This window comes from Montipora capricornis, chromosome 10 (assembly GCF_036669925.1).
Source record: "Montipora capricornis isolate CH-2021 chromosome 10, ASM3666992v2, whole genome shotgun sequence".
Taxonomy (NCBI): domain Eukaryota; kingdom Metazoa; phylum Cnidaria; class Anthozoa; order Scleractinia; family Acroporidae; genus Montipora; species Montipora capricornis.
Genome location: NC_090892.1, coordinates 63,045,897 through 63,058,396, shown reverse-complemented (window position 1 = coordinate 63,058,396; position 12,500 = coordinate 63,045,897). Strand labels below are relative to the sequence as shown.

At 39.5% G+C, this 12,500-nt stretch overlaps 1 protein-coding gene across 6 annotated transcripts in view; it reads left to right on the top strand.

The window, feature by feature from the left end:
• LOC138022479 (uncharacterized) overlaps nucleotides 1-12,500 on the top strand; it is a 79,925-nt gene that overhangs the window by 34,297 nt on the left and 33,128 nt on the right. For all 6 annotated transcript variants that reach the window (XM_068869624.1, XM_068869626.1, XM_068869623.1 and 3 more), the window contains 4 exons: nucleotides 1-221; nucleotides 1,055-1,129; nucleotides 1,591-1,665; nucleotides 7,847-7,933. The exon at nucleotides 1-221 is cut by the window's left edge and continues 1,034 nt beyond it. In XM_068869624.1, coding sequence (XP_068725725.1) covers nucleotides 1-221; nucleotides 1,055-1,129; nucleotides 1,591-1,665; nucleotides 7,847-7,933 — 458 coding nt within the window. The remainder of the gene's footprint in view (nucleotides 222-1,054; nucleotides 1,130-1,590; nucleotides 1,666-7,846; nucleotides 7,934-12,500) is intronic.

The window sequence follows — 12,500 nt, the reverse complement described above, 5'->3', positions numbered from 1 at the left end:
GGGATTTGGAGAAGCCCTTGGCAATGTACCATTTGGTTCTTCATTCGTCATTGACTCTGAGGATCCCAATGCATGGACAGCAGCTATCAAGGACATCTGGAACAAAAACAGGCAGACAAGGCTTGATGAGGCTAAGGTTCTCCGTGACTCCTATGGAACGAAATATATCTGGTCTGAGCAGTGCAATGATCTTCTCAAAAAAATGATCAACTCTGTAAATGGTATGAATTAACAATATATTTCAATCCCTTTATATCAAAATCGTTTCAAGTGTAAATCTAGATACTTGGTTAATCGCCTTTAGTAGACGTCAACTGCAAATGATAGCTTCACTAGCTCAAAATTTGATGGAAAAGGAAGCTAAAAAGTAATTAACTGAGATGGAACCCTTACAACGCTGAATAGAAAACTAATTGCACATACATACATACATACATACATACATACATACATACATACATACATACATACATACATACATACATACATACATACATACATACATACATACATACATACATACATACATACATACTTACTTACTTACTTACTTACTTACTTACTTACTTACTTACTTACTTACTTACTTACTTACTTACTTACTTACTTACTTACTTACTTACTTACATACATACATACATACATACATACATACATACATACATACATACATACATACATACATAATTGACCGCTCCCCATCCCCATGGGCTTTTCAGGCCCAATGAAACACAACGAAACGGAATAACAACAACAACTGTTAAGAATCCCAACTGGCCGGAGGCAAACCAGTTGGCTTTTTACAAGTGCAGCTTGGAAGTTGAACCAGGGACTACCAGAAACAAATTCAACGAGTGGTCAGAGCGGGTCTTGAATCCGGGATCTCCGCATCTCAATGCAAGCGCCCTAACCACTGGGCCACACTGCCTCCTAAAATTACACTCGAAGTCAGTATCATATCTTGATAGTCAGCTCAAATTGAAAGTGTAATATTACTTTTTTTTTCTTAGCTGTGAGCAATTCACGTATAGTTTGCCTTCATATATTTCGACAGATGCTTCCTGCGAGCCTCAGATGCCATCAGAAGCACAAGGCAAATTACAGAGAAAATTCAATAAGGACCAAAACGGTAAAATCATTAGGACTCTTTTACAAGTACAAATCGGCTTTTGGAAGGGCAGTTCTCACATAGAGACTGTTTACTAACTCGATAAGGTGCCTTGGTTGACTGAACAAAAGATACGTTGAGTTTGCGTAAGAAAAAAAGAGTTCATTCCCCGGGATTAGTTTCTAGACATCAACGTGACAACGCTTTCTTTATTTGGCCATTGTGACGTCATATGCCTATACACTCTCCACACTTGTAGACACTGATAATCACTGATAGATGTGGGGCCCACCATGAGCATTTCCTGATTTTAAATAATGATAACCTTTCCAAATAAAAAAATTTAATTATCAACCTTAGTAGCTCTTTGGATTAGTTGGAATGGGCATCTGAATCTTTCCTGTAACCTTCTATTTTTAAGCAAAAACTGGATTCTGTCTCCCACCCAGGTGCTTCAGATTTTTGCTGTTAAATATTTACAGATATCTCTTTCACCGATCATGGCCTTTCACAAAAGAATGCAAAAGGAGAAGAGAAAGACTTTATGCAACATTCAGGTAAAGTCGTCCAAACATGTAATCTTATTCTAAAATTTAACTAAGACATTCTTTGAATTAAAGTTCTCTGGCAGTGGTTGATGTAGATACTACTTGTGCATTCTTAACGTGTTCATATATGATCTATTTCATATATCATTTCATCATTGATTCATTCCTTACGGGAACATTAGAACCCATAAATGACCAGCTCCCAACGTCAGTGGCTTCATGGTTAGAGCGTCGCACCGGAATCACGAGGTCATGGGTTCAAACCCCGTTGAAGTCCTGAATCTTTCAGGCTTCTCTACGCAAATGAAAAATTGCGTTCATAACTGCGAAGATCATAGCTTCACTTGATTTCATATCTGCAGTTCATGCATGATCTATTTCATATATCATTTCATCATTGACCCGTGAAAATGTCACCCAATTCTTAGCCATTGCTAACCTGTTCACTGTTCCACATGCACGACTTGGCTTATATAGAGCCCTTTCGTTATGTACAATGCGCAAAGCTCTTTGGTCTTGAAATTGATAAGGAACTGACATTTCGTTTGCATGTTTATAAGTTATGAAAGAAACTGTCCCAGCGTATTGGAATTTTAAAAAAGATTAGACATTGCCTGGAAATAAAGCATAGAGTTCACTTTTATAATGCTATTATTAGACCAGTGATGGATTACATAAGTGTTATCTGGTCAAACTGTGATAAACATTGTCTAAATCGTGTTTTAAAGCTACAAAAGAGAGCAGCAAGAATCATCCTTTGTGCTGATAGTTATGCACCCTCTGTTCAGTTATTTAACCAACTTAAGTGGATTACTTTCTTTGAGAATGCAAAAGTAGCCAAGTGTTGTATCCTATACAAGCGTTTGCAAGGTCACATGCCCAGTTATCTTACAAGCTTATTAGTACTTACCAGTGAGACTCATTCACAGCAGACTAGATAAGCTAAATTTAACATAGCCTGTCCTCTAGTAAAACGAATTACAGAAGGTGGAAGAACATTTACTGTGACTGCTTGCCAGGAATGAAATAAGCTACCAAAGCAGAGACTCTTAAGACTTTTAAAAATTCTCTTTGGGAACAGGATTTTTAAAGATAGCCTTTTTAAAATCATTTTTCATTATAAATATTGTGCCAGCGCATGCTTCTAATTGTTTCATAGTTTTGTAGATTTTTAATAATTTTATTGTAAGCCTTAATTCAGTATGAATTATTTTAATCTTTTAATGAGGGCCACTAGTTTATTAGTATTTATATGCTATTTTGTGCTACCCTAGTTACATAAAGACTTTACTTACTTACTACAACAAGTTGCAAATTAGTGGAGACACTTCACCTTCTTGGGGCGTTATTATCTCCCATACTGCAGCCCTCCTCCACCCCCCTTATCAATGTTGTTAGCAAGACAGAAAAATTCTAAAAACGTAAACCGTCAACGTTGAAAGAGGGAGAGGGGAGGGGAAGTGGGAAAGGTTGAAATTCTAGATACGTCGGGTATTGGAAGCTAGAAAAGGTGTTTTTTTAACGGGAGTGTCTCAACAATTTTGCAGCTTGTTGTAGTAGCGAACTGTGGCTAGTTTAGGTGCCTGCTGTCTGGAGGAATCCCCAAAAAGGTCAATCAAATGGCTCGCTGCTGCTAAGAGTTGTTGCGCCGGAACTGAATGAGATTATGATTCAAGGGGATCGGCTATTCATCGAGTTACAAGTTGAGTTGAATTTGAGCTGAGTTTGAGTTAAGTTTGAGTTAAGTTTGAGTTAAGATTGAGTTACAGTTTTCGGCGTTTTTCGGAATTAAAAGTAGTAAATATTCAGTACAAGTCACTTTGAAAACTGTTTTCTTCGCGTTGAAAGATATATTTGCATAAAATTTGGCAAAATGCCATGGCTTTCCAATGATCAAAACAATCTTATAATTATTACACCTTTCACGGCATCATTCTCGTTGCTGCTGTTAAGTCTATCGACGTCAAAACGATGTCTTCTTAGAGGGATACATGGGCTGTATTGTTAAGCCAGTTACAGCCGGCGCGGCGGCTACGATGAACCGTATTTGTCGTCCGGCATCATGATCGATCAACACGCCGTAAACGAAAGAGGGAAACATTTGGCGAAGTGAGCCAGCATTACGCTTTTTGCTCATAACCGCTGAAATTCTAAAAATCAATGCGTCAACACGAGTGTTACGACAAAAATACGTTTGCTAATCACCAAAATTTTGTAATGTTGGCAGTTAAACGAGCCGAGCATTTAAATAAATGAAAATGTTTGACCTAGTCACACATGTCGGAAAACCATTTCACTGCAAAGTTGAAAGACACAAGATGTTGAAAGTAATGCTTGATTGTTTCGCCTGGCCTTGATGGTATTACATTTTTCTTTTAAGTGCTATTAAGTGGTAACTTAAACTGTAAGTTATGAAATTAAATGCACGTTAATCCCTACTTCGGACCGCTATGACGTCTAGTTGTCTAGCTACAATCCCAGCCAAAAAGATGGTGACACCAACTCAAAATACAACCCCTTCCCCCCTTTTCAATGTTGATCAATCGCGCTATGACGTTGGGCATTCATGAGAAAAGTCAATAGTTTTTTTTCCCTACAACTTCGAAAAGGGGGGAAGGGGTGAATTTATGTGTGGCATCAAGTGTCCCAGAAATTTATGACCGAGATTGGGTGGGGTCTAAAACAAAGGTCACTTTCAGTTTGACGGGTCACTCGTACTTGCAGGTCATTGTTTTACCTTTTTGAAAGTAACCACAAACCCTCAATTTGTCTAACCTTAGGCCTAAAAGCCAAGTTTAGGTCTATGGTTACCCAAATCAATTAGGGTTTTGGGTTACTTTCAAAAAGGTAAAATAATGACCTGCCACGAGTAACCCGTCAAAAGTGACCCGTGTTTTAGACCTGGAGCCCCGGATTGTGTCACGGTGCCCGGTTCGCGAGTTACTTTGTGACTAGAAAGGTGACCGGTGCGATTCGCATTGTTTTTCGAAATCTATACTGGTCCCTTTCTAAAATATGACTTGTTACTAAGCAGTGAAAACACTATGAAAAGAAGTTTGTTTCGCTCACCTTCGGTTTCCCGTTTCTACATGGTAAGACTTGGGATCTTTGCGTACTCCTGGTTCTGATTCTCACGCAATGGAATGTTGATAGTTAACCGAAAAGTCGTCGGCAAGCGTTCGAAGAGGTGATCTTTAATTGTTAATTTAAAATTGTCTGTCTGGATCCCTACTCAACCGGGTAAAAAAGGTGGATTTCTTGAGATAGACTATTGATCGAGTTACGAGTTGAGTTGAGTTTGAGTTAAGTTTGAGTTGAGTTTGAGTTAAGATTGAGTTAATATTGAGTTACGGTTTTTTTTGCATTTTTGGCACTTAAATCTAATAAATATTAGGTAGAAGACACTGAGAAGACCATCAAACACCGTTTTCGTGAAGTGCACAGGTGTATATTTGCGAAATGGTTTTAAACTGATCAAAACAATCTTGAAATTTCCTGCACGGCAGTATTCTTGTTTAACACTTTACCAGTTTCAGCACTTGGACTCCTTCGATTTGATTACTGCCTGTTTTGCTGTTATGTGGTCTCATCGATCAGTAGTCCCTTCAGAAGATTATTCCAAGCCGACCACATGGCTGATGAAAAGACCAGACCACAACACCGTACTCTTTTCGACTAGTGTGTGCGATCTTTAATATCCCACAGTTTATGAACGCTGAAGGTTGTGAGACGGGACCTGCGATTTATAGTCCTTATTCGCGAAGACTTGAAAGTCTAACCATTTGCAGATGTTATTACAAAGGCAGCACTTTCTCCTCAATTATTTTAAGACCCTGAGTGTTGCGGGTCTGGCCGGAGTCGAACTCACGATCGCCTGCATAACAAACTGATCCACCGGCGCACGGTTGTTCCTTTTAGCGATCAAGTCTATCGACGCAGAAAAGATGTCTTCTTGTAAGGCTAAGGATGGGATTTACTGTTAGGCCAGCTTATAGCCCTGGCGGCTAAACGATGAAACGTACCGTTTGTCGTCCAGCAGCGTGGTTTTCGTGATCGGCTACCAGACAAAACGTTATCGGAACTTGTGAGCTGCAGGAGTGTTTATGTAAAGTATGGAATGCGGAGCCTGGAACGCGTTTTTTCCCTTACTGATCCTAGCCTTTGAAGAGAAGTGCCTTTGTCAGTTTTCATTTATGTACTTGCAAAAACAAAAGAAACCGTTCACGAAAAACCAAAATTAATTGACAAGTAAATCAATAAACAATGAGTAATAGCTGTAAACTGCTTTGTGCAGGTGAAAGTGTAGACAGAAAGAAATGTCTATCGTGATTTGGTCAGATCATAGACATACTTTCAATTTCAATACTCCGATTTCAAAACTTGTTTGTAGACCTTTTTTACCCGGTTGAGTAGGGATCCAGACAGACAATTTTAAATTAACAATTAAAGATCACCTCTTCGAACGCTTGCCGACGACTTTTCGGTTAACTATCAACATTCCATTGCGTGAGAATCAGAACCAGGAGTACGCAAAGATCCCAAGTCTTACCATGTAGAAACGGGAAACCGAAGGTGAGCGAAACAAACTTCTTTTCATAGTGTTTTCACTGCTTAGTAACAAGTCATATTTTAGAAAGGGACCAGTATAGATTTCGAAAAACAATGCGAATCGCACCGGTCACCTTTCTAGTCACAAAGTAACTCGCGAACCGGGCACCGTGACACAATCCGGGGCTCCAGGTCTAAAACACGGGTCACTTTTGACGGGTTACTCGTGGCAGGTCATTATTTTACCTTTTTGAAAGTAACCCAAAACCCTAATTGATTTGGGTAACCATAGACCTAAACTTGGCTTTTAGGCCTAAGGTTAGACAAATTGAGGGTTTGTGGTTACTTTCAAAAAGGTAAAACAATGACCTGCAAGTACGAGTGACCCGTCAAACTGAAAGTGACCTTTGTTTTAGACCCAACCCAATCTCGGTCATAAATTTCTGGGACACTTGATGCCACACATAAATTCACCCCTTCGCCCCTTTTCGAAGTTGTAGGGAAAAAAAACTATTGACTTTTCTCATGAATGCCCAAAGTCATAGCGCGATTGATCAACATTGAAAAGGGGGGAAGGGGTTGTATTTTGGGTTGGTGTCACCATCTTTTTGGCTGGGATTGCAGCTAGACAACTAGACGTCATAGCGGTCCGAAGTAGGGATTAACGTGCATTTAATTTCATAACTTACAGTTTAAGTTACCACTTAATAGCACTTAAAAGAAAAATGTAATACCATCAAGGCTAGGCGAAACAATCAAGCATTACTTTCAACATCTTGTGTCTTTCAACTTTGCAGTGAAATGGTTTTCCGACATGTGTGACTAGGTCAAACATTTTCATTTATTTAAATGCTCGACTCCTTTAACTGCCAACATTACAAAATTTCGGTGATTAGCAAACGTATTTTTGTCGTAACACTCGTGTTGACGCATTGATTTTTAGAATTTCAGCGGTTATGAGCAAAAAGCGTAATGCTGGCTCACTTCGCCAAATGTTTCCCTCTTTCGTTTACGGCGTGTTGATCGATCATGATGCCGGACGACAAATACGGTTCATCGTAGCCGCCGCGCCGGCTGTAACTGGCTTAACAATGCAGCCCATGTATCCCTCTAAGAAGACATCGTTTTGACGTCGATAGACTTAACAGCAGCAACGAGAATGATGCCGTGAAAGGTGTAATAATTATAAGATTGTTTTGATCATTGGAAAGCCATGGCATTTTGCCAAATTTTATGCAAATATATCTTTCAACGCGAAGAAAACAGTTTTCAAAGTGACTTGTACTAAATATTTACTACTTTTAATTCCGAAAAACGCCGAAAACTGTAACTCAATCTTAAATCAAACTTAACTCAAACTTAACTCAAACTCAGCTCAAACTCAACTCAAACTCAACTCAACTCGTAACTCGATGAATAACCGATCCCTACAATAAACAGGGCTTGTGATAGGATGCAAAAAAAAAAAATTGACAAATTATGCACCACTTTCAAGTCTCATTATGCAGCAAATTATGTGATATCATTAATATTTTCTAAATGTTAATAGACTTCTCTTTGTATTTGATATTGCCAATTAAATTCTTGCTGTTTTGTTCTGTTATAAACCTAACAGCAGACTGTGTTGATTATTTTACAATAGATTGTGTGCAGGCAGGAGCAAGCTGTGCTGATGTTGTTTCAGCAGCAGCAGCTACAGGAAGCAGCACACACACTCATCATGAACAAGGTAACTACTTCATACAGATCACTGAAAGATGAAAGTGGATTTTGTGTGATAAAACTAATCCAGAGAGGATTTATATTGTCTACAATAATCGAACTGGAGTTGACCACATGCAGCTGAAAAATCGGTTTTGGTTCAATTTTATCCAGATGAGGCCTGTATATAATTATTACTGTATGTCTCTAAATGCACTGTATGGTTTTTTAAGTCATGAGCATTTTATTTTCAAGAAAATGCCAATTTAAAAATTCCACCCAAAAATTCACTATGTTTTGCTATGAAGCGAAAACTTAGGGTGCTGTTACAACAGCATTGGTATTTTGAAGGACTGCTTGTGTTCAAAGATTATCATGATGTTCACTGTGTGCAAAGTCTTGAAGAAAGGTTGCATTCTTTTGGAAATTGATTTCCAAACACACGTGTTTGGATATCCTAACATGTGTGTTTGGATATCTAATCATGCGTGTTAAAAAAACAGTTCTTTACTGCGTATCAAGGAGCATCCATGTGACCCAAATGAAGCCACATAATTGGTTAATTACCTCATGCATTATTAATGATTTTGAGAATAATATTTCTTAAATGATGAAAGCATGATTTGCACACATCGCTCACTTGATCCTGCATAGATAATGTTCTATCAAACAATACACTAATGTTCTTAAACTGACTGAGATGGTAATAATGTCATTACCCACTTGGATAGAATTGATGCATGTCTGACGACTTGTCACTCTTGATCTTGAGATGATTCACAGTCATCCAAGATATGATGTCATTAGCACATGCCTCAACCTTAGATTTGGAGTTAGCAGGATCGTCAGGATTCGTTGACTTGAAAGAAAAATATAGTTGAGTATCGTCAGCATACATGTGATAGTTCATGTCAACTGTGAAATTTCATGATTTTGCTTATTGGATCTGTATAAAGAAGGTAAGAGTAATGGGCCAAGTACAGATCCTTGAGAAACTCCACAATGAAGAGGTTTCATTAATGAGTGTACTCCATCAATGGACACATTGCTGGCGGTGTACTCAAATAGGACTGGAACCATTTGAAGGCAGTACCTGGAATGCCAAACTTAACCGACATTCTCTGTAACATTATTTGATGGTCCACTATGTCGAAGGCAGCAGTAGATCAAGGAAAAGCAGGATAACCTCATGTCCACTTTCTATCAAATGAAATACATCATTTTGGACTTTTAAAAGAGCCGACTCAGTGCTGTGCAAGGGCTTGTAAGCTGACTGGAAAATTTCGGAGAACGGATGTTTTATGAGTCAAATGAGTCAAATGAGTCAATGAGTCATGAGTCAATGAGACTCACAGTCAATACAGCAATAACTTATTGGTTAAGCCTAAGCCCTCGTTTCAGTGATTATGCCTAAGCACTCTGAAATTTTAGCTTTCATTTTATGGGTTAGCGTAACTGCACTAACTCATTGACTCATTGACTCATTGACTCATAAATACTTGATACTCGAAATTTCATTGAGGTTGTTATGTCAGATATTCCTGCAGTTGGTAGGCAACAACTTTTTCGAGGCTTTAGACAGAAACAATAGGTTTAAAACAGGCCTAAAATTGCCAAAATTAATGTGTCATAATCCAGGCTTGGTTTTTTTAATAGTGGAGATAATTTCACAATCTTCCTAGAATTAGGTACATTGCCCGATGTTAATGACAAATTAACAATTTTAGTGAAGGCTGGAAGTAGAAGATCTAAGCAACTTTGTATCTTTGAGTAATCAAACATGTGTTTTCCTAAGTTCTCGGAAAAATAAAGTTACACGTATGTAAAAAGAATTATTGCATGTGGGCCCAGAATATTACATACAATCTTGGGATGTTTTTTTGTGCTGTTTAAGTTTGGTATTTGCTATATATCTCTGATAAAATAAAGTTATCACTGCAACCTTATTAAAGACTCTCGAAACAACCCTAGTGATTTATGGAAATCCGTTAAAGAAGCAATACCTGGAGGCAATCCATGCAAAGATAATGTAACCAGTTTAATATCCGATGAGATTACATACACCAACCCGGCCCACATCAATGTCTTCAATATTTAACAAGAGGGAGAGGGGTGGGGATTTTCGATGTTCAATCCCATGGTCAGTTAGAAAAGCTTCAAATTCTTCGGATACAAATTGAGGAGCATTGTCCGACTTAAGACTGAATGGGTAGCCATACCGTGTAAATATGGGCGTTAGCGCCTCAATCATCTTTTGAGAGGTGGTTGTGCGCATGACAACTACTTCAAAGAAACGGCTGTAGTAATCCACTACTACAAGTAGGTTTTCTCCAGAAGGAAATGGACCTAAGACATCGATGGCTACATCTTGCCATGGTCCGGACAGTGGTTCTACGCACTGCATTGGTTCAGGTGGACAAAATTCTCCCACTACTTGGCATCCCGGGCAGCTTCTGCAAACTTTCTCCGCATCAAAGTCTATTTTGGGCCACCAAACTTTCGTTCTCAACTGGGTTTTCATCTTCATAATACCTTGATGCCCCTCATGTGCTAAACGCAGTACTTCACTTCTGAGACTCTGAGGGATGACGATCCTTGTTCCGCGCATGACTAACTTCCCTATTGTGCAAAGTTCATTCTTCACACTCAGGTAATGAGGCATTTTGCATTGAGACCAGTCACCACTTTGTATGTAGTATCTAATACTACATAGTTCAGGATCTTTTTCTGATTCTCTTTCAACTTCTCTTGCAGTCATAGCCATTGGCGTACTTTCTTGTACAATAACTCTAACAAAGTCAGCTCCCTCGCCACTGGGATCTTTCTGATCCATAGAATTTAGCCTTGAAAGGGCATCAGCGATGTTGGTCTTACCAGGACGGTAAATCACTTTGAAATTGTATCCCTGCAAGCGAAGGACCCATCGCTCTATTCGTGCATACGGCTTAGACGACGTGTTATAGATGTGCTTTAGAGGTTTATGATCGGTCTCTAGCTCAAATTCTCCACCATAAACATACAGCTTGAACCTCTCGCAAGCCCATACCAACGCAAGACCTTCCTTTTCTGTCTGGGAATAGCGCCTTTCCACGTCGGTAAGATTTCGCGATGCATAGGAGATCACCCTCCACATGCCATCTTGTAGCTGAGTGAGAACAGCTCCAATACCTGTGGGACCCGCATCGGCTACTATTCGTTCTTGAAGTAGGCGAGTGTATCTGCTTGGGTTAGCAGATCTTTCAACTTCTGGAAGGATTTCTCTTGGGCGTCTCCCCACATGAAATGTTGATCCCTTCTTGTAAGGATTCTGAGTGGTTCGGCGACCTGGGCGTAGTCTGGCAGGAACTTGGCGCAGTATTGTACTAGCCCTAAAAACGATCTGACTTCTGCGGTATTCTGTGGTGGCTTGGCATTTTGAATTGCAGACACTTTCTCTTCACTTGGTGAAATTCCTTGTTTGCTCAAGTCATGTCCAAAGAATGTTAGTTTTGGAAGTCTGAACTGGCACTTCTTCTCATTCAAGGTCAATCCACACTTTCTGAGACGGCGCAGAACAGCTAGCAGATTCTCATCATGTTCCTGGATTCCACATCCGTGAATGATTAAGTCGTCAGCAATATTTTTAACTCCTTTGCAACCAATCAGAGCATCCTTAACAATCTTCTGATATTTCTCTGGAGCTGAGGTTATTCCAAACATTAACCTCTTGTAACGAAAAAGACCCCTGTGTGTTATGAAGGTAGTAATCAGACGTGATTCTGTATCGAGCTCTACTTGATGGAAGCCCCATTTCAAGTCCAATTTACTGAAAACAATAGACCCATTTAAATCGTGCAGGACTTCCTCGATGGTAGGAATAGGGTGCCTTTCCCTTTCAATTGCTTCATTAGCTCTTCTCATATCGACACAGATGCGAATATCCCCATCCGGTTTCGGGACAACCACAAGAGGTGAAACCCTTTCTGTAGGGCCGCTGGGTACTTCTTCGATTATGTCTTCCTTCAGTAATTCATCTAATTTCTTGTCGACTTTCTCTCTTAGACCAAATGGTAATCTTCTGACAGGTTGTGCAACAGGTTTTACATCTTTGTTCACATGCAATTTCAGCTGGTAATCTTTCAATTTACCCACTCCCGTGAAAATATCAGGAAAGTTCTTAACAATGTCCACAGATGTCCCTTCACTTGTAATAGAGTATGCTTGGGGGGAGTTAGGAGGGCCAACTCTTAGCACGTTCAATTTCTCTGCTGTATCCCTTCCAAGCAAAGCTCTGCCATGACTTTCCACAACGGTAAACTCGGCTACACACCTATCTCCAGACGCCTCACAATAAACTTCACTCTCAAATGTTCCAACTACCTCAATGGGTTCACTTTGGCCGTAAGCAAACAGCTTCCTTTCGCACCTTTGGGATCTGCATTTCACACCTTCTTGTTTTAAACTTTTCCACGTGTCACGATCCACAATATTGCATGTCGCTCCTGAGTCAATGAGGACATTCTTAAGCTGCACACCCCCAATGCACAAATCAGCAACTCCACTCAAGTCACCACCACATTTCACAACAAAAGCATAATATTCTTCTTCTGGCTCCT